Source organism: Panthera leo, chromosome A1, assembly GCF_018350215.1.
Source record: "Panthera leo isolate Ple1 chromosome A1, P.leo_Ple1_pat1.1, whole genome shotgun sequence".
Taxonomy (NCBI): domain Eukaryota; kingdom Metazoa; phylum Chordata; class Mammalia; order Carnivora; family Felidae; genus Panthera; species Panthera leo.
Window position 1 is genome coordinate 5,889,843 of NC_056679.1, and position 20,645 is coordinate 5,910,487.

General features: G+C 38.3%; 1 protein-coding gene across 11 annotated transcripts in view; it reads right to left on the reverse strand.

Moving 5' to 3' along the window:
* The window catches only part of LOC122217771 (phospholipid-transporting ATPase IB-like), a 220,755-nt gene that overhangs the window by 148,261 nt on the left and 51,849 nt on the right, over positions 1-20,645 (reverse strand). For all 11 annotated transcript variants that reach the window (XR_006201859.1, XM_042935461.1, XM_042935374.1 and 8 more), the window contains 5 exons: positions 15,112-15,236; positions 13,716-13,827; positions 10,640-10,805; positions 5,039-5,166; positions 3,714-3,791 (listed from right to left, as the gene is read on the reverse strand). Coding sequence is in view for 10 of the 11 variants with exons in the window: in XM_042935461.1 (XP_042791395.1) it covers positions 3,714-3,791; positions 5,039-5,166; positions 10,640-10,805; positions 13,716-13,827; positions 15,112-15,236 (609 nt within the window). In the remaining variant the exon portion in view is untranslated. The remainder of the gene's footprint in view (positions 1-3,713; positions 3,792-5,038; positions 5,167-10,639; positions 10,806-13,715; positions 13,828-15,111; positions 15,237-20,645) is intronic.

Sequence of the window (20,645 nt, forward strand, 5' to 3'; positions counted from 1 at the left end):
CAAATAACATATTTGATGAAGGGAGTTAATGTCTAAAATATATAAAGAACTCATGCAACTCAACAGCAAAATAATAATCCAATTTTTAAAATGAGGAGAGGATCTCAATAGATGTTTTTCCAAAGAAGACATACAAATGGCCAACAGACCCATAAAAAGATGTTCAGCACCACTAATCATCAGGGAAATGCAAATCAAAACCATAATGAGATATCACTTCACACCTGTTAGAACAGTTATTACCAAAAGACAATTAAGTGTTGGCAAGGATGTAGAGAAAAGGGGACTCTTGTGCACTGTAGGTGGGAGTGTAAATTGGGGCAACCACTATGGAAAACAGCATGGAAGCTCATCAAAAAATTAAAAACAGAACTACCATATGATCCAGCAATTTCACTTCTGGGTATTTATTTGAAGAAAATGAAAACACTAAGTCAAAAAGATAGATATACCCCTATGCTCATGGCAGCATTATCTACAATAGCCAAGATAAAACAACCTGTCAATGAATGAATGGACCAAAGAAAATGTAGTGTATATGTAATACAGTAATAATTACACACACACACACACACACACAAAATTGAGCCATAAAAAGAAGGAAATCTGGCTGTTTGCACATGAAAGGACTCTGAGGGCATTATGTTGTGTGAAATAAGTCAGACAAAGAAAGACAAATGCCACAGGATTCACTTACTTGTGCAATCTGAACAAGAAAAATAATTAAACTCGCTACAGAGAACAGATTGGTGGTTGTCAGAGGCAAGGAGTGAGCAAAATGAGCCGTGAGCAAAATGGGTGAAGGGGGTCAAAAGGTACAAACTTCCAGTTAGAAAATAAAGGAATCCTCAGGATGTCGTGTATAACACGGTGATTGTAGTTAATACTACCATACTGCATGTTCAGAAGCTGCCAGGAAGATAGATCTTAAAAGTTCTCATCACCAGAACTCTGTAACTATGTATAGTGACAGACGTTAACTAGACTTATTATGATGATCGTTTTGCAATATATACAAATACCAAACCATTATGTTGCACACCTGAAACTAATATAATCATAGATGCCAATTATACTCAATAAAAAAAGGAAAAGAGGCAATGTTAAACCATTTTTTTATTATCATGGTAAAGTGCTTTTGGATAAAACTTACCGTTTTGACCATTTTGAAGTGTTATTTTTGAACACATTGACATAGTGGTGCAACCATCACCACCATCCACCTCCAGAACGTTTCTCATCCCAAACTGAAACCTCCTACCAATTCAACAATACAATGACTCCCCATTCTGTCCTCCCTGCAGCCCCTAGCAACCACTAGGCTACTTTTCCAAGTACTTCATAGAAGCTGAGTCATGTTCTATTTGTGTCCTTTTGTGTCTGGCATATTTCACTTAGCATAACCTTCAAGATTTATCCATGCTGTAGCCTGTTTCCAGATTTCATTCATTTTCAGGACTGCATAATAGTCCACCGTATGTGCAGACCACGTTTTGTTTAATTATTTATTGGACGTTGGAGTTGTTTCCACCATCTGCCTATTGGGAATAGTGCTGCTTAGAACGTGTGTGTATATAATACCTGTTTGAGTCCCCACTTTCAATTCTTCTGTGAAAATCCGCAGACGTGGAATTGCTGGAACATATGGTAATTCTAGGTTTCGTTTTCGGAGGTTTCTCCACAGTGTTTTCCACCGTGACTGCACCATCTTCCATTTCCACCAGCAGTGCACAAGGGTTCATTTCTCCACCTCCTCATGAACACGTGTTCTCTGGTGTGAAAGTTTTACAGTCGGTGTCCTGGTGGCTGCCAAGTGCTATTTCATTATGGTTTTGATCTGCAGTTCCTTAAAGATCAGGGATGTTCAGCATCGTTTCAGGTGCTTATTGTTTGTTTATATACATTCTTTGGGAAAATGTCTATTAAAGTCCTCTGCTATTGAGTTGTACTAGTTTTTATACATCCTGAATATTAAACTTATTGTCTTGTTTTCATTTATTTCTGCTCTTATCTTTATGTATTACCTACATAAACAATGTAATTAATTTTTTTTTAACTTTTTAAATGTTTATTTACTTGTGAGAGACAGAGTGTGAGCAGGGGAGGGGTGGGGAGGGGCAGGGAGAGAGGGAGACACAGAATCTGAAGCTGGCTCCAGGCTCTGAGCTGTCAGCACAGAGCCCGACACAGGGCTTGAACTCACAAACGGTGAGATCATGACCTGAGCCGAAGTCAGACGCTTAACCGACTGAGCCACCTAGGCGTCCCAGTATAATTAATTTTCAAAGCTTGAGTTCCAAAGCCAGTTTTATTATATTGAATTACTACTCTAAAGTAGCTAGAGTCGACTGACAAGGCAAGAGGGATAAACTGATTTTTTTCCCAACTGTCGACAGAAAACATATGTTCTAAAGGATTAGCAAATGATCAGATTTTCACGAGCAGAAAAGTTGCTAGAAAGCTGATTATTCCATCCTCCTTCATTTTTAGTTTTCCAAGGTAAAAAGGCTATTAATGGTGTTCTCAGATCAGGCATTTCCAAGAGCCAGAAATATTCAAAGATAAATATTTACTGAGAACTCACTATTCAAATGATACTATACAATGTGACCATAAATTAGAAATCATATAAACTAAATACTGGTTAATTAAATCCCTTCTTCACACTGGGTACTGTGCTGAGTGTATTACAAATACATTATCTTATTCAGTCCTCCAAACAACCTTCTGAAGTAGTTGCTATCGACAGGCCCGAATTACAGATGAGGCATCAAGGCCAGCAAAGTTACCTAAGAAGCCCATGGTGACACTGCTGGTAAATAGTGAGACCAAGGTTCACTCCCAGGAAGTTTAACTCCGAAATTCTGCTTTTTATCATAATTTACATATTGCTTCCAATTAATTGAAACATGGGAACTTATAATATTATTTAAAAAAAAACATTAATAGCAAAAATAATTACAAAAAAGTACCAATCAGAAGTCCCATCTTTCCAGGTACCATACGACTGTGGGAGTTAGTTGAGTTTTTCCAGCTGTCCTGAGGTATAACTGACAAATAATTGTGGGAGTTTTTAAAAACAATTTATACTTGCAAAGCTGCCACTGTCACTTAGAAGGCAACCAACTGTCCATTGGTAACCTGGCATCATTCCTGCCCCTTTCTGTTGTACTGTAGGGGCTCATGACCTGAGGGTACATTTCTCCCTATCTCCCAGGATTCCAGTTTAGATTCTACCACTGAAAGGAACTTGCAGTCAAGAATTACAAGCTGCATCGTTGGCCTATTGGCAGCTGTGGGCAGATGCATGGGTTAGATGGGTATGAAATTTTGCAGCAGGCTCCAGATGCTTCCCTGTGGGTCCTCTGCCGTAGGGAAGCAGGAGCATGGCCACCAGTGGCGGATGCCCAGGTTCCTGTGACTCCCTGAAAGCTAACTGAAAACTTGAGAGCTAACTGACGCTTTCACTACCTGCCTCTCCAGCTCTTCTACTCTTTCATAAGCACATTAATAACCTGTATTAGGTCCGTTCGACTTGCAACCCGTGATGCATTATCAATATTTTTAGCTAATTATACTTTTGAAGCTCCACATGGGTATCATGTCAACTACAGCTTATGGCTGAATTCGCACTTTAACTTTGCACACGCTCTCCCTAGATCCACCTTCTTCAAAGTTCTTGTCACATACCCAGGCCCTGAAGGGGCCCTCACCTGCCCAAGCTCTTCGTTAAGATTGGACGTTCTGGCCATGGCATAGACGTTATTCCCTTCATAATGCATATCTTCATCCTGCAAGAAATGAGCAAAACAGCCAAGCCACGCAGTCAGAACTAGGCTCAAAACGTCTGCAGGTCAACTGGGCTGCCACTGGTCTTCTGACATGGCTGACATGAGAAAGAATTCAAAATGGAGCCTAGAATACTAAGAGAGTCTTGGGTGCTAGTTTCTCACACACTTTGGCAGAGCTGATTCAGGACAGCCAATGCTACACAGAAACAAATACCAGTGTGTCGTTGGTTTGGTATTGGAAGACTTGGCTTCCAAATCCCGGCTCCGCCTCAGACGCTCCCACAGAGTGTCTGAGATCCGGAGTATGCTTTGCAGCTACTACATCTATAAAATGGGAGCGATAACACGGATCTCACAGCGCCACTGTGAATTTTAAATGAGAATACACTTAAAAGCACTCTGTCTCATTTTGTGGTGGTTAAAAATAACACTACCCTTCAAGTGATGGTAATTCATTGATACAGGGAAACATTTTAGTAGGACATCTAGCAAAAAATTTATTTCCACAAAAAAATCTTTTTAAATATAACTAAAAATTGCAAATGCACATTCAAAGTAGAAAATTTGCTCAGTCACATGATACTAAGTATCAATTTAAGTGAATGCATGGTTTTCACCTAAGAAATCTTTTCCTTAGTTTGAAGTCATTCTGGAATGGCTGTTTCTGTCACTCTTGCCAACATACGTAAATCTATTGTAAGTCTACTGGACTCTACTCTTCTAGAATATCTTAAATTTTAATGGGCCATCTCTTTGCAGTTGCTACTAAGTCACTAGCTCTTGAATCTTTCTTGTCAGCTAGGAAAAAACATATTAAGAAACAGTGTCCTCAAGAGTGACACAGAGAGGCCCAGGCACTGCTGAGTCAGGCTGACCCTGATGTTTGGCTCTCCTGTCAGGAACGCAACTCGCCTGTGCACCACGGTAGGAACTCAGGCACTCTGATTCTTAAAACCAAAGCCACAGGTCAAGAGAGAACTTTAAAAAAAAAATTTTTTTTTTTTTACATTTATTTATTTTTGAGAGAAGAGAGAGTCAGAGCACAAGTTCAGGGAGGGCCAGAGAGAGAAGGAGACACAGAATCCGAAGCAGGCTCTAGGCTCTGAGCCATCAGCACAGAGCCTGATGCAGGGCTTGAACTCACAAACCGTGAAATCAGGACCTGAGCTGAAGTCGGACTCTTAACCGACTGAGCCACCCAGGTGCCCCGAGAGAACTTTTTTAAATTTTCTGATTTTCATACTCACCCAGTTTATAAACAGGGCCTGAATATATTTCACAATTTCCAGAGTGACCAGCAGGCTAATGGGGATGAGATTGTGATACAAGATGATGAACACCAATATGTCAAACCCTAAGCTGTGGGAGCTGTAATCTGTGGAAGAAGATCAGAGGAATCATGTCACAGCTTCAGGCAACACCTCTATTCATCTTTGCATTATTACGTTTTAAAATTGTGAAAATTTCTCCATGAAAATTACTATTAAGGGTAAAATTAAATGGACACATAAAATAGTTCTATTTTTTAATATAGTTTATTGTCAAATTGGCTTCCATACAACACCCAGTGCTCATCCCAACAAGTGCCCTCCTCAATGCCCATCACCCACTTTCCCCTCTCCCCCACCCCCGTCAACCCTTAGATTGTTCTCTGTATTTAAGAGTCTCTTATGGTTTGCCTCTTTCTCTCTCTGTAACTTTTTTTTCCCCCTTCTCCTCCCCCATGGTCTTCTGTTAAGTTTCTCAAGATCCACATATGAGTGAAACATATGGTATCTGTCTTTCTCTGACTGACTTATTTCACTTAGCATAATACCCTCTAGTTCCATCCACGTTGCTGCAAATGGCCAGATTTCATTCTTTCTCATTGCCAAGTAGTATTCCATTGTATATATAAACCACATCTTCTTTATCCATTTGTCAGTTGATGGACATTTAGGGTCTTTCCATAATTTGGCTATTGTTGAAAGTGCTGCTATAAACATTGGGGTACACGTGCCCCTATGCATCAGCATTCCTGTATCCCTTGGGTCAATTCCTAGCAGGGCTATTGCTAGGAGGGATAGTTCTATTTTTAATTTTTTGAGGAACCTCCACACTGTTTTCCAGAGCAGCCGCACCAGTTTGCATTCCCACCGACAGTACAAAAGGGTTCCCGTTCCTCCACATCCTCGCCAGTATCTATGATTTCCTGAATTGTTCATTTTAGCCACTCTGACCGGTGTGAGGTGGTATCTCAAAGTGTGGCTTTGATTTGTATTTCCCTGATGATGGGTGACACTGAGCATCTTTTCATGTGTCTGTTTGCCACCTGGAGTTAAGTCTCAGTTAAGCACCAACACTGTAATAGGGCGTGTGCCAAGCGTCAACATACAAGATCTAGCAAGAGACAGACCCTGCTCCCAGGGAGCTTTGGATGCAGCTTGAGAAAGGAAGATGTGTCAGGAATTACGACACAATGAAATCCATGATAGTGCTGAACACGAAGAGTTGCAATGACACAAAATGGAGGGCCCAGAAAGAGGGTGCACAAAAGAAGGTGAGCCCAGTTTTGAGGAAGGGAGTTTGTTAAATGGAGATGAAAGGAAGAGCATGAAGAGGACATTTTATTTAGCTGGAAGTACGTGGCTTGAAGACAAAGAGACAATTAATGGTTTTTTAAACTTAGGAAATGAAGGAAAGTAAAGCCAAAAGGAAAATAAAAAAATAAATATCATACTTTGTAAAACCTAGTGATGCACTCATTTTTAAAGAGGTACATGTATTTGAGAGAGTAATTTTCCAATAAAAGTTCAGTCTAATTTCCCAGAAATTTACTGAAAAATATACAGAAGGTATTCAGGAGACATATACAGACTGCTTTCTATAGGTCTTTCTGAAAACTTACATCTCAATCTTATGTATTAAATTTATATGTTGAGTTACAACTGAAAAGAACTAAACAAATTGATTTGTCAGATTAATTAAGCACAAATATGTATACTGAGAGACAAAATTAAATAATTTTAAGTTAAAATTTTATATTCATTTTTCCTAAAAGGGAACACACCTGTAACTCAGAACGATTGTAGTTAAATCTAGATTTCTAAATTCCATCAACCTAAAGGTCAAGTTTAATTCACTATCATATCAATTCAAATTCTTATCACTGTGAGTTTACTAACTTTCCCTTATTTGCCATGATTACACTTTTATACTTACTATGCTACCTTATGGTCATAAATCATTCTTTTAGGAATACTAGAGGCAGATATTATTAGGACCGTTTTTTTGGACAGAGAAGTTGAGAAAAGATCTCTAGTGCTTTGCTAAATGTATTAATTACTGAAAATGCAGTTATAGTTTAATTACCTAATACCTTTCTCTTCTTTTAGCCTAGAATATCTTGGGCAGAGTGATACAGTCCAGAGCCAATAACAGATTTTTATTCCAAATAAGCCAGTAACTTCCTCTGTGCTTTTTGGTAAATATACAGAATCTATTTCACTTTCATAAAACAAGGGGCTGGGCTAAAAAACAATAGAGTTCTGCTTCTAAATATAAAAATTATTTCTTTTACTTAAAAAATTAATTACTGAGTTCCTATTATGAAAAGGCACTGTTCTTGGAGTTAAAGATACAATGATTCCTGTCCTCAAAAATTCACAATCTAGCTGGAAGGATGGGGCAAACAATGATTATAAAACATGGAAATGGAATGATATCTATTAAGGACATCATTATAGAAGCCAAAGAGGCCTCCTAACTAAGAGAGGGAGATAAGATATAGGAAATGCTGCTGGAGAAGGTAATGCCTCATCTTGGACTGAAATGAGAAGAGACAGGTATCCAGTCACGAAGAGACCAGAGGTGCATTGAGGCAGAAGGAACTGTAGACAAAAGGCCTAGAGATGCTGAAGCAACTGGTGGATGGAAGGATCACGAAAGAGAACAAAAGTCAGTCTTCTGTGAATACAGACTAAGTATCAGATGATGGAGATAGGACCAGATATGAAAGTCCTGATGTGCCATGCTAATAGCCAGAGGATAAATAATTTCGGTTTTGCAAGACATACAGTCCCAGTTCCAACTACTCAACTCTGCTGTTGTAGCACTGAAAGTAATCACATGTAAGGGCATCTGGGTGGCTCAGTCAGTGAAGCATCTGACTTCAGCCCAGGTCATGATCTCATGGTTCGTGGGCTCGAGCCCCCCATCAGGCTCTCTGCTGACAGCTCACAGCCTGGAACCTGCTTTGAATTCTGTGTCTCCCTCTCTCTCTGCCCTTCCCCGACTCATGACCTGTCTCTCAAAAATAAACATACATTACGGGCGCCTGGGTGGCTTAGTCAGGTAAGCATCCGACTTTCGCTCAGGTCATGATCTCACAGTTTGTAGGTTCGAGCCCCACATCGGGCTCTGTGCTGACAGCTCAGAGCCTGGAGCCTGCTTTGGAATCTGTGTTTCCTTCTCTCTCTGCCCCTCCCCTGCTCATGCTGTGTTTCTCTATGTCTCTCAAAAATAAATGTTAAAAAATAAAATAAATAAATAAGCATTAAATTTTTTTTAAAAAAAGAAAGAAAGCAATCACATGTAATACATAAACAAATAAATATGGCTGTGTTCTGATAAAACTTTATTTACAAAAACAAACAATGGGCCATCAGGCAGTGGTCCACCAAGCCATTGTAAACAACAGGATACAGTGAAGCTACTGCATGCATTCATAACTACTTTTTACATACATCTTTCTGGAAACTGTATAAAGAATGAATCTGAGTGGAACTTGACTGAGGGCTGGGCAAACAGTTGGAGAACTGTGGCAGTAGTTCAGGGATGAAAAAGAGTGTGCACAGACAAAATACTGAAAAGGTGGAATCAATAAGACTTTGGAACTGATTGGATGATGAAGGCCATGGGGATAGAAGTGGGGAAAAGAGGAGGAAGCGAGGAGGGGTGAGAGTGACATTTATGTTTCCAGCTTGGATGATGGTTGGATAGCAATGCCTACAATTTACATGGAGAATACTGAAAAAAGACACTCATTTGGGGAAAAAAAACTTGAATTTAGTTTTGTACATTATGTAAGAAGTCTACAAGATATCTGGAAAGCAATGTCCAGGCATCATTGAGTTAATAATTCATAGAGGTATCTGGGCTGGAGGCAAGCAGGTAGAAGAGAAATCAACTAATGGATGACAATTGAAATTATTAAAGCAAGTGAGCTCTCTTAGGATTTTCTTGGATAAAACAATCCCTAAGAAGCTGGTGAAGGCCATCCTACAGGAAAAAACATGCACACATAAATATATGACTAAAAGTGTCACAAAATTTTCAGGATTTATAGACCCAAGTTGAGGCATTCCTGGTGAACACAGGATCCTGCAAAACACCAGCATGTAAGAGATGGATCAAGGTTTTCATGAATCAAGTAAGGAACAGATGATTTGTTTGCTTGTTTGTTTTTAATCAGAAGAGGGTGGGACGCTTGGGTGGCTCAGTCTGTTAATCCTCCGACTCTTGGTTTCGGTTCAGGTCATGATCTCACGGTTCATGAGTTCAAGTCCTGCATCGGGCTCTGTGCTGACAGTGCAGAGCCTGCTTGAGATTCTCTCTCTCCCTCTCTCTCTCTCTGTCCCTTCCCCACTTGCTCTGTCTCTCAAAATAAATAAATAAACTTTAATAAAAAATAAAATAAAACTCAGAAGAGGGTGGCAGAAATCCAATTAAATTCCACTTAAATGACCACTGGGTTTGGCAATTAGGAATTGCCTTGAGGCACAATTCCAGTAGACTGGTTGAAATGGCTAACAGATGGGAAGGGACCAGGAGGTAAGAAAATAGAAACAGTGAGGGTTGTGTCTCCTTCAAGAAGTCTGACGAAGAAGGCAAGAAAAGGTCATTTGTAGGGTATGCAGAATTTGACATTTTATCAACACCAAAATGTCAGTGACTTCTGTAAGAATTTACGTATGTGTCAAAATAATATAATATTCACAGTCTTGGGCTAGGATAAATTAAACAAGCACATTTAAGTTGAGATTACTTTTTTGAAATCACTGAAAATCTAAAAGCTTGAGCTAAAAACCATACAAGTAACATTTAGAAACCAAGATTGCACAAGAATGAATCCATAGTTTTCTGATACAACCTACAAAGTCTGTATCTTCGCTTCTTTATTTTTAAGATGCTCCCAGACAGATCTGCTCAAGGGAAGTTAGAACAATTTAAAATCCTCAGTTGATAGATGAGAAAAGTAGAAAGATATATGACGGTTAACTGTGAAAACATGGAAAGACATAAGCAAAAAAAAAAAAAAAAAGAAAAAAAGACTGAACTTTTAATGGCGAAGTATCAGTTTACCTTTACATCTTTTACCAACCTTCTGGTCCCCTTCAGGGACCCCTGTCTTCATTTGGGGGGCATCATTCCTTGTATACAGAGCACTGTACTAACCCCATAAGGTAGGTATTATCCCCATTTTCAAATGAGGGAAGCATTGCTCAGAGAAGTAAAAAGCCTTGTCCAAGTTCTCCTGGTGACTAAATGACAAAGCCAAGGACAGAGGCCCTGTGTGTCTGCCTCACCGTCTCATTCCTCTGCCTTGACCCGTCTTCTCTCCTTTATTCTGGAATGCCAAGATTATGTGGCACTGGTAGAACAATCTTAAGAAGGAAACACTCTGTTTCTAAAACTCACTAATCCTCAGTGTCTCAAAAAACCAAAACAAACAACAAAAACTGTTCTGTTCTACCACTTAGAACAAGGGCCTTCCCTTTCAAATAAAAACATGGAAACAAGTGTTTAAAGTCACTTCAAAGCGTTACCACTCTTCAAACGGTAGCTTGTCAACACCCTCGGACACTTACCCTTCGTCCCGATGTACCAAATGTCTCCTCCATGCCCTTCCTTCCAGAGTATGGCTCCCACACAGCTCACCAAGGACATGGCCAGAAGCAGCAGGAACAACACCAGGATCTGCACATTGGTCACCTTCTCAACAGTCGATCTCTTGAGAGGCAATTTGATGGAATTCTGCACCATGGCGAATGCATAGACACCAAAGAGAACGGAAAACAATCAAAGGAATTATAATGCATGAATATTTCTATGGTAAGAGGAGGTCCAAAATCCCAACAGTTGAAAAGGAGAATATGGTTTTTGCCAAGTAAGTACCAACACTGAAAGCACCATGTTGTTGACTGATGGGGCTTTTCCCACTTCAGTCCTTGAGGCATCTTCTACTTATTCACAGAGAACATATTCACACAGCGGACCCACCAACCCACAGTTCTAGGGTTTTTTAAAAAAGCAAATGTGGTAAATCACACAGTCTAGGTGATCTTCTGTACAGATAAAAGAGAAAAAGACTGTACTAATTTATTGGCTTTACTATTTATAGTTATTGAATTATTTCTGGTTTGAAAACCATGGAAAGATACCTTTTATCTGAGTCTGTTGGGGAAATATTCAAGATTTTACCAGTACAGGGACACCTGGGTGGCTCAGTCGGTTAAGGGTCCAACTTCAGCTCAGGTCATGCATGATCTTGCAGTTTTCACGGGTCTGAGCCCCGCATCGGGGTTTGTGCTGACAGCTCAGAGCCTGGAGGCTGCTTCAGATTCTGTGTCTCCCTCTTTTTCTGTCCCTCCCCACTCGTGCTCTGTGTCTCTCTCTCTCAAAAATAAACATTAAAAAAAATTTTTTTTAAAGATTTTACCAGTACAATAATTATTCTAACACATATTTTAGGGACACCAAAGCTCTGGGTTAGGGATACAGGAGAGCTTCAAATAATAACTTTCTATTAGCATTTCAAATTTACCCATAAATTTCTGATAATTGTCTGCATAGGTCTATTAAAATATTGACAAATAAATGTATATTTAACTTTGTTGTCTATAACATGTATAATTAGCAAGCATATAAACAGATATAGATATTTAACTTTGCAACCATACTTTGCCAGATTAAATTTACCATTTCTACATATTTTTTTAAGTAGGTTTCACACCCAGTGCAGAGCCCAACATAGGGCTTGAACTCACAACCCCGAGATCAAGACCTGAGCTCAGACCACTAGTCAGACTCTTAAATGACTGAGCCACACTGGTGCCCCTACATTTTTTTAAGTGTGGAAGCATAAATCCTCAAAGTCTATTAGTTATGAAAATATGAGTTAGTAATCTAAATAACTCAGCTTTTTTACAAAGCACAGGAATAAAAATTGAAATCCTAGTTTTAACTGCATTAAGCATATTATTAGAGAACGTCCGTGCATATGTGTGTACGTACTATAATTTATATAATATATACATCTATGTATAATATCTCCAAAGCAATCATGTCATTCCTTCTCTTTTTTTAACGGGTGTAAGTAATGTCTTCAAATGCTATACAATATAGAACAGTTTTGAGCTAAGCGTGTTGTGCTTAAAACCTTTCAGTAAGGAAATATTTACATTTACTAGTTCTTTCTTTCCTGAAGTTGTGAAAAGGCCCACTTTGAGATTTTTGTGATTCTGAAATGACCCAATCAGCATGTATAATAAGCAATGATTTACACCCACAAAATAATGTGGAATAGTAGGATGCACCTTCTCATGAGCTGCTGCACAGACTAGCCACACAGGGGAGATAATGGGACAGGCTCCTTAAATCAACAGTAGGCATTTAAATTTGAGACTGAATGTTGTATCACCAGCTATACAACTAAGTGATAACAGCACGATCATTTGAAGACAACTGAAGTCAGAAGGGTGTAGTGTTTGAGAGTTGTGCATTTTACAGCTGAATCACAGGTCACGATTAGGTGGGTCTATGTTGCCCTTGGTTCACTGTCCAGATACAAACTTCTATTTGTGGGTAGACCGTGTCTATATCGCCGTCTTCGTCCGGGGTTTTTAGTATACAGAGTGTAAGGAAAACTTACACATTAACGCACTACTGCAGGGTGCAATCACAGGGCAGGAAGAATGAGAGGAAAAAGAAAAGTGAGACAAGAAACCAGGAAGCAAAGAGAGAGTGGAATGTTACTGACCAGTCATAGCTTTGCAAGAAAATGTACCTAGGTGGGCCCCAGTCACAAGGGCCCCAACTCTCCTCGGACTACTGTCACCATTCCATGCCTTCTTTCTCTGCCATTTACCCTACAGTCACACTGAGCAGCGCTCCCCAGATGGCCCTTGGACACAGGCAAGTCTTGGTCTAGCGCTCTCCCACCTGCCGCGCCTTCATTCTGAACCTCCCACACCCTTGAAACTTTCATCTGCTCTACTCAGCTTTCAGGTCTCGGTTTGTTTACATCGTTCTTCCCCACAACAGCCTCAATGTCAGGTTGGATGGGGCTCCTATAGAAACACACAGCGTCCTACACTTAACCTGCCTTAGTGACCTCTGGCTATTACGTTACCTTGACTGTCTTCCTTCACAGACCGCAGGTAAGTCGAGGGCAGGAAACAGGCCTTGTGCCCTACTATACCCCACGGTCTTAGCACAGTGTCTGGCATTACACAGGTGCCAAAGAGATACTTGTGCAAGCAACAGTCAAAGCCAAATGTTATATTTTAGCAGATGGAATAACGGGCGGACTTACTGTCAAAGTATTAAGGGTAAGAAATGTGCAAAACATTCCTAGTCCAAAACAGGTGTTTTGAAGGATGTCCTGAAGGGACAAACCGAAGGGTTCTCGAAAGACAGTGATTGGGAAGAATGGTATGTAAGAGTAATAACTTACACAGAACTTCCAATGTCATTTTGGCCAAAATAGTCTTACCACTAATGGGAGCCATGTAGACTAAAATGAAATATGGACCTCCCTTCAAACTTCAGGTTAGTAAACAGAAATGAGCCTCCTAAATTCAAGAGATATATGATACTAACCCCCCTCACCTCATAAAAAAGGGAAAAATCTAGAGGCAATACAGTCATCACAAATCATTTTACCTGCATGAATTTGGTTTCAGATCCAGTGTAAACAACTACGCCAAGGATCCACTGGGTATTTTTAAGTTGTGTACCTCTTAGCAAGACCTGATCAGGCCCTACTGCAACAGGGCTAAAAATAAAGAGCATGTATACATTACCAAAAAGTTTTTTCTTTTCTTTTCACAAAGTGAAGCAAGCCTAGGCTTTCATCTTATACTTATTTCTTTTTTGTCAAGTTCAACTTTGGGGGGAAATAGCAACAAAAACAAATGTGTCTTCATACAAGGAGCATGGGAAAAAAAATGGTTTTATCATCCATTTCTCACTAACCTAAAGGTAAGTTGATTAAAAGTTCTAGAGAAATAATACCTCTCATACCTAGGGTGACTATGAAACTTAATGTCAAGGAAGACTGGGCAGAGGAATAAATACTTGTGTATTACCAATTTGGTTTTCTATAGAAAAGATTACGTGTGGTCATTCAGAGCACACAAAGCAACCTTGGTTTGCCATATTTCCCCGTCCTCCTCCCCTCTGGCACTGGGCTGACTCACTCACTAGATAAAAAAATGCTTCCCGGGCACCTGGGTGACTCAGTCAGTTGAGCATCAGGCTTAGGCTCAGGACATGATCTCACGGTTCCTGAGTTTGAGCCCCACGTTGGATTCTGTGCTGACAGCTCAGAGCCTGGAGCCTGCTTCGGATTCTGCGTCTCCCTCTCTCTGTCCCTCCCCGACTTGTGTTTGTTCGTTCTCTCTCTCTCTCTCTCTCTCAAAAATAAATAAACATGAAAAACAATGCTTCCATAAAAGTCTTAAGTGGAAGCTAAGCAGAAGTGGAGCAGAAATTAGGGAAAATCCTTCATCATTATCAAACTGAATTCCTAGTGGCTTCTCTTCTTGGATGACTTTCGAAACTTTGTTCTTCCCGCTAACTTAGCCCAAGGGATGTGCCAAGTACTTCTACGCAAAGGGAACTTAGACCTGACTTCTCTAGCCCATTTACAGGTATACCAATTTTAAAAATGCCATATAGGGGTGCCTGGGTGGCTCAGTCGGTTGAGCAACCGACTTCGGCTCAGGTCATGATCTCACGGTTTGTGAGTTCGAGCCCTGCGTCAGGCTCTGTGCTGATGGCTCAGAGCCTGGAGCCTGCTTTGGATTCTGTGTCTCTCTCTCTGTCCCTCTCCCACTCATGCTCTGTCTCTGTGTCAGAAATAAATAAACGTTAAAAAAATTTTTTAAAACGCCATACATTTTCCTCCCATATTTAAGAACCTTTTTAACAGTATATTGATGCCTCCGGTATTTCAAAATCAAGTAAAAAAATGAAAAAACTATTAAACTGAGAGAACAAAAATGGTCATATTTTATGTTCCATTTAAAAAAAATGTTCAATAAGAGAAAAACGATACCTTTTCCCATTTAGATACAAGGTTCCAATGAAGGTATTGAAATGACGATTAGGTCCTTCACATTCTATTTTTCCAGAGAGGCTTGACAATTGTTCTGTTTGAATTTCAGCTGTTTCTAACAAAGCCTGTAAAATAAAGTCAAAGTAAAATTAATATAAAACTTTAATGGCAAAGTTCAGTGTCCTAGTAGTTAACAAAATTATGAAAATGAGGGTCCAAAATGTATTGCACTTACCAGACAACAAATAAGGTACCTCAAACTTTAACATAAAGTTTGTTAGAAAATTTTGCCGTATGAGTATTTTGCAAATATTTTTAATAAGGTTCAAAGAGGTAGTAGGAAAGTCAAATTTTCATCATCTCTACATGAAAATAACATTTTTGAAAGTGTAGTGACTTTAACCAAACATCATGGCATGTTTGATACATTTATAGCTGTAGCTGATGAGGCTGATATCTGGACCACACTTAGAGTAGCAAGGATCTAGAATAATGGCTCCAAACTTTTACATACATCAGATGCACCTGCAAGTCTTGTTGGAACACAGATTGCTGAGATTCACCCCCAGGGGTTTTTGTTTGTTTGTTTGTTTGTTTTTATTCAGTAGGTCTGAGGTGGAGAGCTAGGATTTGCATTTCCCAAAGGATGCTGATGATGCTGGTCTAGAGAGCATGCCCGGAGAAACACCGATCTAGAGAATGTCTCATTGCAATAAGCAGACCTCAACTTCACAGAGAGGAAAAGAAGATCATCTTCAGGAGAACGAGAATCAAATTGCCATCTGTCTTTTTTTAACAGCAATACGAGACACAGGAAGAAAGTGAATTTTTCTTTTTAATTATCTAAATAAAAGACCTTTAAATTAAGAATGTTATATCTTTCCAAATATCAAACAAATGTGAAAGTTTAACGCAAATATTCTCAGGCACGCAAATGTCTTAGAAGTTTGGACGCTCAGAAACCTACATCGAAACAGTTTGGGATGCACTTCTGTTAAAAAAAAAGATGCCTTAACAAAAATATGAGAGCAAGTTACCAACTGGGAGAAGGCTTTGATGACACGTATAACTGACAAAGAATTGGTATAAAAAATATGGGGGAACCCAAGTGGCTCAGTCAGTGGAGCATCCAACTTTAGCTCAGGTCATGATCTCACAGTTCCTGAGTTCAAGCCCCACATCAGACTCGCTGTCAGTGCAGAGGCTGCTTCAGATCCTCTCTCTCCCTCTCTCTGCTCCTCCCCTGCTCATGCTCTCTCTCAAAAATAAATAAAACATTTAAAAAAGTTTAAATATGTAAAGAAGTCCTATAAACCAATAAAAAGTACAAATATCCCAATAGAAAGATGAATAAACAACATGAACAAATATTTCTCAGAAAAAGAAAATATGTATTACCAATAAGCTCAAAAGCAGATGCTCAAGAATGATAGATTAATGAATTTAAAAAGAAAAAGTAGGGGTGCCTGGATGGCTCAGTCGGTTAAGTGTCTGACTTCGGCTCATGTCATGATCTCACGGTTCGTGGGTTCAAGCCCCGCATCAGGCTCTGTGCTGACAGCTCAGAGCCTGGAGCCTGCTCCGGATTCTGTGTCTCCCTCTCTCTCTCTCTCTGCCCTTCCCCCATTCATACTCGGTCTCTTTCTCTCAAAAATAAACAAACATTAAAAGACATTAAAAAGAAAAAAATTGTAGCAATTGAGGCTGAGAAAATTAGTAAAAAGTTTAATATGCATTCTAGAAAAATAAAATTCTTAGCAAAACTTTGCAAGGTTGGTAGTTATTTACCAGAATGAAATGCAACTACCCACACTTAACTATAAAATGTTAAAGCAACTACCCACACTTAACTATAAAATGTTAGAGCATTTCCATATTAGTCAGGAACAAGAAGAGACTGGGTTCTAGCAGAGTTTCTGGGTATTGCCATAAGATGGGGGGGGTGGGACGGTAAGAAATTAGGTATGATTATTGGAAAGTAAACAAATATAACCCAATTTCTAAAGAAAGAATTTATCACCCACAAAATCCTATCTGCTTGACCTAAAAATTGTAGAAATGTGTAGGAATACTTAGTAAGGTGTTTGGATTTAAGATAAATAAACAAAAATAACTGTAGATATATCATAATTAAGCCCTTACCCATAGAGGGCAACTGTCTAGTAAAGCCTCTATAGGCAACTCTATAAAGGTTTTTGTGTGAACATAGGTTTCTGCCTCTCTGGAATAGTGCAATTACTGGGTCATATAATAGTTGTGTGTTCAATTTTATACAAAACTGCCAAAATGTTTTCCCAAGTGGCTATGCCATTTTATATTCCCACCTGCAATGTATGAATAATCCAGTTTCTCCACATTCTCACCTGCGTTTGGTGTTGGAACTATTTTAAATTTTGACCATTCTGATAGGTGTGTGGTGATACTTCGACTCTGATTTTAATTTGCATTTCCCTAATGGTTAATGATGTAGAAAATGTCTTCATGTGCTTTATTTTCCATTTTTATATCCTGTTCTATGAAATGTCTCTGTCTCTTTTGCCCATTTTCTAAGTGAATTGGTTTGGAGGTTTTGTTTGCTTGTTTTTGTGTGTCTGTTTTGTTTTGTTTATGTAGTTTTGAGAGTTCTTTGTATTTCCAGATACCAGTCCTTTGTCAGACATGTGGCTTGCAAATATTTTCTCCTAGTTTTCAGCTTGTCTCTTCATCTTCAAAAGCAAAAGCTGTTCATTTTGATGAGGTCCAATTTATCAATTTTTCCTTTTATGGATCACATTTTTTGCATTGATTCTGAGAAATCTTGGCCTACTACAGATCCTAAAGATTTTTTTTTCCAATTCTTTCCCCTAAAAGTTGTATCATTTTACATTTAAATCATGACAAATTATTAATTAATTTTTGTATAAAGTGTGATTTAGGTCAAGGGTTTATTTGAGGTTATTGTTTTGTTTTGTTTTGCCTGTGAATGTACAAGTGCTCCAGAACCATTTGTTGAAAATGTTACCTTTTCTCCAAAGAATTGCTTTTGCACCTTTGACAGAATCGTTTGGGAATATTTGTATGGATCTATTTCTGGGTTTTCTATTCTGTTGCACTGAGCTATGTGTCTATCCCTTTACCAAAACTACACACTCTTGATTACTGTCGTAGAATGTCTTGAAATCTTATTCCTTCCATTTTATGCTGCTTTCTCGAAATTGTTTTAGTTATTATAGTTCATTTGCCTTTCTGTAAATATTTCAGGATAACCTCATCCATATCTACAAAAGATCTTGCTGGGATTTTCCTACGAGTTCCATTAAATTGGTATGTCAATTTGGGGAGAATAAGTATCCCTTACTGTGTTGAGCCGTCCAATCCATGAACATTGTTTATCTCTCCATTTATCTAGATCTTCTTTAATTTCTTTCATCAACATTGTAATGAAATTTTCAGCATACAGATCCTGTCTATATTGTTAGATTTATACCTAATTCACATTTTGAGTGCTTATAAATGGTATTGTATTTTTAAATTTCAGGGTCCACAGGTTTATTGCCACTATACAGAAATGAAAGTGTTTTGTGTTTATCTGGTATCCTGCATCCTTGCCCAAAACACATTATTTCATTTTATTTTAGATTCCTTGGAAATCTAGGTAGACAACTTTTTTATGTAGACAACTATGTCAAAATCAAATACAGTCTTATTACTTCCCTTCCGATATGTATGCCTCTTTACTGCGCTTTCTACTGCTTCCAGTGCTACGTGAGTAAGAGTAATGTCAACAGATATCCTTGCCTTATTCCCATCTGGGGTGGGGGGTGGGGGGAATGCATTTAGTCTTTTACCACTTACATTTCATTACATGTATTTTAATAGTAGCTCTAAGTTTTTGTAGATGTTCTGTACCAAGTTGAGAATGTTCCCCTCTATTCCTACATTTCTCTAATTTTTCTCATTGACATTCAATTTTGTCAGATGCTTTTCCTGCATTTATTGATATTACCATGTGATTTTTCTTCTTTAGCCTAAAATGGTGGATTACATGGATGGATTTCCAATTATTAAATGCACCTTGAATATATGAATAAACCTTTATATTTCTTTTCCTATATTTCTGAATTCTATTTACTAGTACTTTTAAAGAATTTTGGTGTCTGTACCCTTGAGGGATATTGAAACATTTTTTTTTCCACTGTCTTTGTCTGGTTTGGGTATCAGGGTAATAATAACAGCTTCACAAAATGAATTGGGAAGTGTTTCCTCCTTTTCTGTTTTCTGGAGGAGACTATATATAATTGATGTTCATTTTTCATTGCATGTTTGTTAGGGTATTCCACTGAAACCACCAGGGCCTTGAGATTTCTTTTGGGGGCATTTTTAAATTATGAATTCAATTTCCTTAGACGTTATCAAGCTATTCAATTTATCTTTTTAAGTGTTTGTAGGTTTTTCTGTTATGTTTGCCACAATTTCTAGCTTTATTCTCCCATGGGTGGAGAACATGTTCTCCGTGGCTTCAATCTTTTTCATTTTTATGAGGCTTGTTTGATGACACAGGTATTCTGTATCTTGGTGTACGTTCTTTGAGCACCAAAAAGAGTATGTCTTTCTTTTGTTGGGTATTGTTGAATGCTGTATAAATATCAAATAGATCCTGTTGGTTGATGGCATTTAGTTCTGTATCTTTGAGAATTCTCTGTCTGGTTGTTCTGTCAATTAATGAGACAGGGTTGCTGAAGTCTCCTACTAAAAATGTGGATATGCATATTTATCCTTTAAGTTCTAGCAATTTTAGCTTCACATATTTGCAGCTCTGTATTTTGATGCATACACATAACACTGCTATGTCTTATTGGTGGATCGACTCTCTTGTCATTACATAATAAAAAATGTTCCCTTCTATCTCTGGCAGTTTCATTTGCTCTGATGTCCACTTGATATGCTATTAATAAAGCCACTCCTGACTTATTTTATCTTTACATGACATATCTTTTTCTATCTTTTACTTTTAACCTGCCTATACGATTATAATTAAAGTGAGTTTTGTATAGAAAACTTATATCATCCAGCATATGCTTGGATCATGTTTTTAATCCATTAGATAATATTCTAATCCAATATTTCAGGGCACTTAATATAATTATTGATTTTGTTTGTTTTTTTCTGATTTTGCTTTATTGTGTTTTCTTTCTCCTGCTTTCCTTTGGGTTACTTGAACATTTTTTTAGAATTTCATTTTGATTTGATTGTTTTTTAGTATATTCCTCAGTGTATAACTATTGTAGTGGTTATTCCAGGCATTACATTATTTATGTATAACTTCTCACAGTTTGTGTCATCTTACAAGTTTAAACAAAATATAGAAGCCTTGCTTCCTTTTATGTCTCTTTACCCTCCTCTGTTACATACCTTATAGATTTTCTTTCATACATTTACAACCACATCAGATAACTTTATAATTTTTGTTTCAACCATCAAACATAATTTAGAAAGCTGAAGAGAAAAGAAGCGTATTGTGTTTGGCCTTATTTTTGCTTATCATATTCTTTATT